Source organism: Ammodytes marinus, assembly GCF_949987685.1.
Source record: "Ammodytes marinus genome assembly, contig: scaffold_86, whole genome shotgun sequence".
Lineage (NCBI taxonomy): Eukaryota > Metazoa > Chordata > Actinopteri > Uranoscopiformes > Ammodytidae > Ammodytes > Ammodytes marinus.
This window is the reverse complement of record NW_027648032.1, coordinates 124,743-134,312: the sequence shown is the minus strand read 5'-3', so window position 1 is coordinate 134,312 and position 9,570 is coordinate 124,743. Positions and strand designations below refer to the sequence as shown.

General features: G+C 37.6%; 1 protein-coding gene across 1 annotated transcript; it reads left to right on the top strand.

Annotated features, from left to right (window-relative positions):
• Positions 1–250: 250 nt before the first annotated feature.
• On the top strand, positions 251–3,434 carry LOC307271164 (microfibril-associated glycoprotein 4-like; the record flags this gene model as incomplete). Its single annotated transcript, XM_080055035.1, has 6 exons — positions 251–256; positions 857–1,012; positions 1,517–1,555; positions 2,164–2,260; positions 2,579–2,746; positions 3,184–3,434. The coding sequence occupies 6 exons, from the start codon at positions 251–253 to the stop codon at positions 3,432–3,434; spliced, it is 717 nt and encodes a 238-aa protein (XP_079911161.1).
• Positions 3,435–9,570: the final 6,136 nt, after the last annotated feature.

Below are 9,570 nucleotides of genomic sequence, written 5' to 3'. Positions count from 1 at the left end.
ACACAGGACTGAGAGAGTTTTTATTACTGTTTAATAATTAATCACTATCACCAAGCTAAGGTCGTAATAATGCCAACATCAGCAATATGTGACTTCAAGTATCAAATCTGTGCTGCACATAAACATGGTACTGAGTACTTTTACAAATTTAAGTTTGATTTTATTTTTTAGGATATAAAAACAGCTCATCAGCGACCCAGACGGACTGACATCAGGATTTTCAACAACTCACTTCAGCAGATCTTTGACAATGAAGGTAAATTCGCAGCTTCAAACATGTTTCTGCCTTTTTAAATGTATATTTCTTTAGCTCTGTATGCTTCAAACCTTACTCCATCTCGAACATATCAACCTCTAATACGAAAGGTTTGTCGATCCAGTATGGGATGGTGATCTAAAAAAATAAAAAAAGCTTAAGGTTTGGAATAAGGAGATAGCCCCCTGCTTTGATATGTGGCTCATGGAGTTCTCTAGTACTCTATATAGGGAGAAAATCAGTTATGAGATTTCAGGGAAAACAGAACATTTTAAACAGACATGGCAGCCTTTCCTGGACTATATAACATTAGTCATGTATAGTCAGTAGAGTCAGTATAAACATGACACCTCTTTGACTTTTTATTTTCTGCTTAACATTTGCCTTTAGTTTAAACGATGTTAAGTAGAGTACGCCATGTTAGTTGTTTATCTTATTTTGTCTTTTGTCTCTGTGATCACTTTTTAATTTGTTTGTTCTTTAAAAAAACATCTCAACCTCTGCTCTGTGTGTGTGTTCCTTAATATTCTATTCTATTCTATTCTGCTCTGTGTGTGTGTTCCTTAATATTCTATTCTATTCTATTCTGCTCTGTTCCAGCTGGTGTTAGTGCTCCTCCTCATGGCTCCAGTGTTGATCAGCTGCTCTAAGCGCAATCTGCTGCTGGACTGCAGTGACATCCAGCGCCAAAACAACCAAGACAGCCCCAGTGGAGTGTACACTGTCTTTTCCATCGGATCCATGTCTGCTGTGAAGGTTAGCAATCTAACTATATAAATCAAGGAAAGTCTGTCTGTCTGTCTGTCATTCCTCATTTTTCTCCTCAACAGCATGACCTATCACACTTAAATGTCACGTGGCCCTTCAGTATATACCTGGCCAGAGACTGACAGAGACATTTTTCTCATTTGTCATTGCAAACATTGAAAGAAAAGCTTGATTTGTGCTGCAATCGCTGCCAGAAATATTTCTAATATGTTGTACAAGGACAAGATTGCTTATTAAATATTTGCCTGTGATCTAGGCAATGCTTTAAAAAAGTTAAAGCTCCCAAGAAGATCCAATATGGTACAAGGTCACTGAGACCTTAGACCCTCAAGTCAGAGTTTGAGTTTATGCTAAATTTGACAAAAAGGAATTTTAAAGACGTTTTATGTTTATTCTGTACAGCATGTGTGAATGTACTGTTTGCTAATGAGTGTGTCTGTGTGTCTGTGTGTGTGTGTGTGTGTGTGTGTGTCTGTGTGTGTGTGTGTGTAGGTGTACTGTGACATGGAGACAGCAGGAGGCGGGTGGACGGTGAGTTTATCTGATCAATGCAACAACTTAATAGTTCATCTCTGTTTTAGGTCATTCTAAAGACTAATTAAAACTGTACTGTAAAAACAAGGCAAGGCAAGTAAAATATTAATGTTGGTTTACGAGACACTAAATGGTTAAGGGCCAAAATACTTGTATGATGTTGATACTTGCCTTGGCTTGCCTTACTGCATGGAAACATGATCTGTCAGATATCTTTGGGGCGACTGTGTCTCAGGTGGTAGAGCGGGTCGGCCAAAGATCGAAGGGTTGGCGGTTCGATACCCACTCTGCCAACAAGCTCATGGTTGTTGTGTCCTTGGGACAGTTTGCCCACCTTGCCTGGTGTGAATGTGTATGACTGCTGTATGTTTGAGGTGGTGGTCTGAGGGGCTGTAGGCGCTGAATGGCAGCCGCACTTCTGTCAGTCTGCCCCAGGTCAGCTGTGGCTACTATGGTAGTTTACCACCACCGGTATGACTGTGTGTGAATGAATGGAACCGGGAACCCTGTAAAGAGCTTTGAGGGCCTAGAAAAGCGCTATATAAATCCAATCGTATTATTATCTTGTGTGTTTAGCTGGTTAACCCCTCACTCTTTCCCCCCAGGTGTTCCAGAGGAGGATTGACGGCTCATTGAACTTCTACAGGCCCTGGAATTCATACAAGAGGGGCTTTGGGAACGCTGCTGGGGAGTACTGGCTCGGTGAGAAATGATACCCCCCACCTCCTAAACATACACACACTTCCGACTAGCCACTTTTACTAGATATTTATGGACTTTCGTTATCATTTGGTGTGTGTTTTTTTAGTTTTTTTATGTTATTATTTGTAATCTGATGTCAATGAGTATTTGAGTAAAGAATGTACAGGTCAATACAAAATGTAAAAAATGTGTGTTTGTGTGTGTGTGTGTGTGTGTGTGTGTGTGTGTGTGTGTGTGTGTGTGTGTGTGTGTGTGTGTGTGTGTGTGTGTGTGTGTGTGTGTGTTTGTGTGTGTGTGTGTGTGTGTGTTTATGTTCAGGTCTAGAGAACATCCACCAGTTGACTCGTCCCCGTAACTATGAGCTTCTGGTCGACATGGAGGACTTTGAGGGGAACAAAGCGTTCGCTCGTTACTCCTCGTTCTTCGTTGAAGGGGAGTGTGATGAATACACTCTGCGTGTGTCTGGATTCACCAATGGAGGAGCAGGTGAGCATCTGTGTGACCTAGAACTAGAAAATAATTTTGGAAATTTTGAATGTGCCTTCCGCTTGTTGCTTACCGCTAGCCCAGGGTTTCCCATGCCCCCTTCTGGTCGAGCAGAAAATGCTTTGGTGAAGCTAATGCCACACTCGCTCTCAAGACTTTGGTGATGAATAAGTTAAATCTGCATGATCAATATATTTAACTAGTCGTAATATGAACAAGCTAATATCAGATATCTATTGATCTCTACTCTGCAGTCACAGACAGAGCCTTTAAACTACGTCACTAGGTGAAGGTGCCACGCTGGTGTCTGAAAAGGATCCTAGTCATAGTTCTAGTAGAACAGTGTGTAGAGTGGCAGCATTGTAGTCATCACAGAAGTCACAGTGTTACTATTAATGTCAAGATTAAATACGCTGCTTCATGTTGTGTTTCTGTAGGAAACGCCCTGAGTTGGCACAACGGAATGAAGTTCTCCACCTTCGACAAAGACCAGGACACCTATTCAGGGAACTGTGCCGTATCATTCACAGGGGCGTTCTGGTACAATAGTTGTCACCATGCAAACCCTAACGGTGTCTATCAGTGGGGGCCTGTTGACACTACTGTTGGAGTGAATTGGTACCATTGGAAAAATAATCGCTACTCCATGAAGAGCATCAGCATGAAGATCCGTCCTGTGCAGAATTAGAACTCTGGTAGATGGATAGATAGACAGACAAACAGACATACAGACAGACAGACAGAATATCAGCTCATGATTTCTCTCTCTCTTGTCCAGCCCATAATCACAAAATCTTTAGTTTGAAGCTGACACTTAGAGTCTGATAAAGAGCTGACAACTGCCAACACGGATCATAGAAGTAGGAACAAAGTCTACATTAACTTAGTCTTCTTTAATGTGAAGCACTTGTTAATTGTGTCATTGTAAAACACTTTGAGATGCATTTCTTGTAAGAAAAGTGTTACACAAATAAACTATTATTATGATCCTAATCTCACCTGTTTTGTTCATTTATTTATTGTGCATTTCCTTTTTGGTTTAAAGTTTTTCTTTTGGTAACAATCAACTTTCTACAGGGCCGTTGGCAGACAAAGAAAAAGGGAATTTTGACAAACAATTCAAAATTCAATTCAAAATTTAAAAAAACTTTATTTGTCCCCAGGGAGCAATTGAAGGGAACAGCTGCTGAGAAATTAACAAATATTTTTTAAGGTGATTTTTTCAAGGAGAATTTTTCCAAGAGCTGTTCAATTTAGATTCACCTGTCTGTCTAGCTTCCATAACATGTCTTCTTTGTCTGTCTAGCTTCCATAACATGTCTTCTTTGTCTGTCTAGCTTCCATAACATGTCTTCTTTGTCTGTCTAGCTTCCATAACATGTCTTCTTTGGCAGACACAGAAAAAGTGAATTTTGTTAAAAGATGAACTGGAACACTGAGAAAGATAAACAGTCTAAAATCCTTTGGGCTCGTCAGTCTATGTATGACATTACAGATATAAGAATAATATTTCACAGTTGATACGCTCAAATATTTTGTAAGGTCAAAAACAAGATTTTTTTCAAGAAAGGGTCAATGTAGAGATACTCGTCTGTTTATCTTCCATAACATGTCTTCTTTCATACTAGTATAAATCAAAGGTCCAACATGTACATTCAGGTGTTTATTTGACTAAACCTTGTCTGTTTGCGTCTGTATATTTCTCCTATACAACCATCTTTAACAGACATTATCTCAACATTAGTTTTTTGCTCAATACTCTGAACCAGAAATCTAAACTTCTTAAGCACTTACATCAAGTTTACTTACCATAATAATTTTTTGCACTATTATGAAGGTTACTTCATTATAATTGCATCTTATACTATTAGTGAAAAATATTTCTTGATTCATAAAATGAGAAAAAGGCTTTATCCAAAATCTGTCCAGTAAAAACTTTGGACACCAACGTGTTGTTAAAAGATGAAATAAAGGGTTTGGGTTTTAAAGAGATGCAAATGTACATAAAAAGTTAAATGTAAACGGAAAGACTCAATTACCTAAACAATAATTAATATTAATTAACAGTTTAAATGGATTTATTACTATTTTATCTTTTTTAATCGACCCAGATCTTTTGTTGCTTCAATAAAAAAAAACTTATTTTGTATTTCATTTACAGTTCTTTGGCAACTGAGCAAACTCCATTTGCTCTTTTTTTAAGATTATATTTTGGCATTTTCAAGCTTTATTAGACAGAACAGAGTTGAAATGGGGAGACAGAAAGAGAAGGGGGATAACCTGCAGTAAAGGTCCACAGGTCAGATTTGAACCTGCGACCACTGCAACGAAGGCCGGGGCCCATATGGTACACGCTCTATCCACTACACCACCGGAGCACCAGTAAACTCCTAGTGAAGATTGTGCGATAATCAGGATCTCTGGCAAAAGGCAACACAGTGCACTTAGAGTTGAGATCGTTTTGATATGAATATATAACGAGCATTGTGCTTTTATCCAAGGTCAGGGAGAATTTAACTCTCTTTACAGGAAAGCAGATTGATAAGAGTTGTAATGAATTTATTATGGCCTAAATCGCTACGTATAACCACCCATCTATAATCTATTATCTGTGTGAACTTTGGAGTGAGTGTGTATCAGTTAGATAACAGCTGAGCGGCTGCAGTGAATACAAGCCGTGAGACAAACCTCAACACACACCGTTTCTCCTGTTGAAAGGTGTGTACGATTGTTTTCTATTAATTAGAATTATTTTCTTTACAGCTATACTTGTGTGTGCGTGTGTGTGTGTGTGTTCTCGTGACATCACAGAAAGAGAAATATAGGGTTAAAAAAAAACTTACTTTGTAAATATTACTGTGATGTCTGTTTTTTTTAACCGATTTCAATTTTTTTCGCACATTTATACTACATAGGATCTCAGAATTCAATACACCTTCATATTCAAACCGGTGAAGTAGGACTTTAAGTCGAGACTATGCAGGTGAATAGGGTTTTTAACATTTCTAACTTATAGATATCATCATGAAACTGCCAGTTGATTTCTGACATTAAGATATAATTTTTTGTATTACGATTTAGAGACCTACATCATGATGATCCGTCCTGTGCAGTAATTCTCCAGGACAAACGTACAGCAGAATATCAGCTCATCTCTTGTGATTTTTTCCTTTCTCTTGTTAAACATGTAATCTCACTCTGGGCCTCATTTTCAAAACATTCTAAATGAATGCCAATAAACCAAGATTTTACATACTTTAAGCTAAAAAATTAGGTTTATAACTCAAAAAGAAATTAAAAAAAAGTTAGCATATTTTATTTAAATGTAATTGTGTTCTGGCGGTTCTTTCAATACAATATATCAAAAATAATATAAGCCAAAATTATGAACTCTCTTTTAAACCGCAAAGTTGTTTTGTTTGTGTGTAGGTGTGTGTGTGTGTGTGAGTGTGTGTGTGTGTGTGTGTGTGTGTGAGTGTGTGTTTAAAAGAGTTCACGACACAAATTCATACTTTTAACATAGTCTGGCAGCCCTATTTGAACTATCTTGGACCTGACGATTCTTTGATTATTGTGCAACGAGTCTTGTGAACCTTGGCTCCTCTATTTTGCTTTTGTTTTGTTTATTTTGTTTTGCCCGTTAGTATTGTCTATATATTTGGATCGTTTCAATATTATTGTTCTTGTATAAAATAAGAAAAAATATATATAAATATATTGTTTTAAAAAAGTGGCCCCATTGCAGTGTAGTTGCTTTGTATTCAAGTTTGTCTTTCCCAGTTGAGAGCCAGAGGCAGAACATTTCAGCATCCTTTTCTTATCCTATAAAACATCCTCATGCACTCACCTCACAGCACATGTCCAAATGCCTCTCCTTCAGTCTGCTGCACGGAGCTGTCTTCACCCTTTCAAGATATAAGACAAACACATTTCCTGCATTAAAAATCTATCATAAGCAGGCATGAAAAGTGCTGGTGAAAATGGTTATTGCTAGTGTTTTTTAAACGTTTTAGTTATAATGAAGGCATTTAACATGTTCAAAAAGACATAAACACAAGACACGTACAATAACAAGAACTATAAAGATATATTGCTAGTGTTTTCAATCATACCTTTCCATCTTTAGCCTGTTAATAGCAGACGGCGGCCCCACTGAGCTGAGACTGCAAAGGCTATGCTTCTGCCTTATATCCATTCCCTCCTCACCGTATATGAGCCATTGTTGGTCAAAAACCACTGGCAGAGACAGACCGACAGACAGACAAACAGACAGACAATAAGACAGACACACTGGCTCTGTGTATATTCGATCTGGGAAGATGGATACAAAAATCATGTTAAAATCATGTAGAATCCCTAACCCTTTCAGTTAAATATGGATGAAGATTATCAATCTTCTATCAAAAGGGATTTATAGCACAAAGTCTAAGAAAAGCACAAGTTCCAGGCTGGATAAAAAAGCTTCTGGAAGGGCTGCGATCGCACCGGAGAGCGCATCCGAACGACACAGGTGTTAGCAGAGAAAAGATGTGTCATTAAATAATAAAATGTTTAAATAAAACTACGCAATTAGCTGTAATATACATAAGCACAGGCTCAAAAGGGTTAACTGATACTGACGTTAGCTACTGAACTGCTGAACTGAATGCTTAGAGTGATCCCATTTCTGCACTGTCTGTTTCCATGTCCTCATCACTCTCCTCCTCCCGAAGTCGCGGTAAGTAACTACCAATTTTATGAGACATAACAGCAAAACTGACAATAATATGGATGTAAATTAGAAATGTAATTGTAATTTAGACAACTCCCTTAAGAAATGCAAAATGAACAATATTCACCTGTTCTGTTCACGTATCATCAGAGGGGAATGTGTTGACTTGCAGAGCCTCAGCCGGGCCGGCGGTAGCCAGGGGCAACGGGGCCGACGGTAGCCAGGGGCAACGGGGCCGGCGGTAGCCAGGGGCAAATGAGCGCTCAGCCCATCCAATCAAAATTGAAGAAAATGTTTTTTGTTTTGTTTTTGGGTTGAAGTCCAGACCCACCATCGGACGGACCTGTTTGTTCGCTGTCCAAGAAAATGTCAAATATAACTCAGACAATTAATTAATACTAAGAATATACCATTACCATGCATTGCTTCTAATTGGGTGTGCAGGACAGCCTGCACTTACACGCAGTCAGAAGCACATGTGCTGAAAGGACAGTTAGTTGGTGACTTTCCATGCGACTAAACCTAGTGCAGGCTAGACTATTTGTGAATCTTGCTAGCAAATGCAAGGCAAGACAAAGGAGAAAAAATAAATATATTTGTTAACCCCAATTCAACCAAAGTGCTTTACAGAGGGAAGAAAAATAGAAACAAATTAGAATTTTACTGCAATTAAAAAGTAGAAGAATATATAAAAACACATTTAAATTAAGACAATTAAAAGGAACTTGCAGCTTACAACCCTTGCTGTGTAATGAACTGTAATATACAGTGAGTCTATAGTGATGCATCGCTTTTTTAAGCCTATAACCAAGCTTATTGCTGGCTCCAGCCACTGCTCCAAATCAGATTTTTTTCGCCTTGCAACTTTACTACTTTTGTCTGGAGAATTCCTTAATATCAGTATTTCTTTTCAATTCAGAGATACTGTGACATTTCATCAAGTTCTCAGGTGTCTTTGTGAAGTTGTTGTGCAATCTATTCTGTATATGTTATCCATGTTCTTTTCGAAGAATTTGAAAATTAAATATGTTGCTATTCATAGAAGATGGTTGTAACACTGATGTGGAAAGCTTCTGGTAGCAGTGTTATCATGGTAAGCCCCTCCTCCCCCCATACAGCAGTGATGTGTCTAAAAGCTTACATTACAAGAAATGTGCCAAAAAGCAGGCACGGAGATCTTGCAAGGGCAAAAAAAAAAAAAATGCATCACAGGTTTCTCTGCCCACCTATTATTTCTATCTGCTCACCCTAATCTTACTGCCTAGAACTGACCCACAATCCAGTGCGCACCTGAAGTGACGTCACATCGACGAAGCCTCCGTATGAAAACAAACGGGGATGAGACTGATATAAAAGCAAGAGGCAAGATCAAGGCGCAATGTTAGGATGAAATAAACACATGTCCTGTTCTCCCTGTACTCACATTGAAGTTTAATTTTTTGTGTTTTATATTTTTGGGGCTGCACAACCCAGATAATTTAGTCAGGGCCTGTGACATATTGTAGGAATTGGTTTAAAAATGTTTAAGTGTAAAATACTTGCAACAGTGTTATAAGTGTATTGGTTTTAAATCATATAATTTTGGATAAACCTTATTTATTATAAATGTATTTAGTGATGTTTTTAATTTAGCAAATAATTAATTTATTATTGTTTTAGTTCAAGGGTTATTCATTTTATTTTAAATGCCTTATTTATTGTTTTCTTTAAAAGGATGACATAGATTATTATTATTTTATTTAACATATCTTTATTTGAACATTGCTGTTTTATATTTAGTTTGTGTCTATTTTGTACCTTTTGTGTTGCTCTGTATATTTCAAAAATAAATCCGGAGAAACTCAGTACTTGTACTCTTGAGTACTTGAGTAGTCTTTTCACTGCATCCTTTTTTACTCTTACTGGAGTTATTCTTTTTGTGAGTACTTTTACTTCTACTCGAGTAATTATATTCTTAAAGTATCAGTACTTTTACTTTGGTAATTTGTTTGGCTACTATACCCACCTCACGTGTCATTCTTAGAATTTAATAATTCATAAATCAGAATAAAATCATTTTGAGGAACCTGGAACTAAACATAAGACTACCATATGTGTCAACAAAACTGTGGCC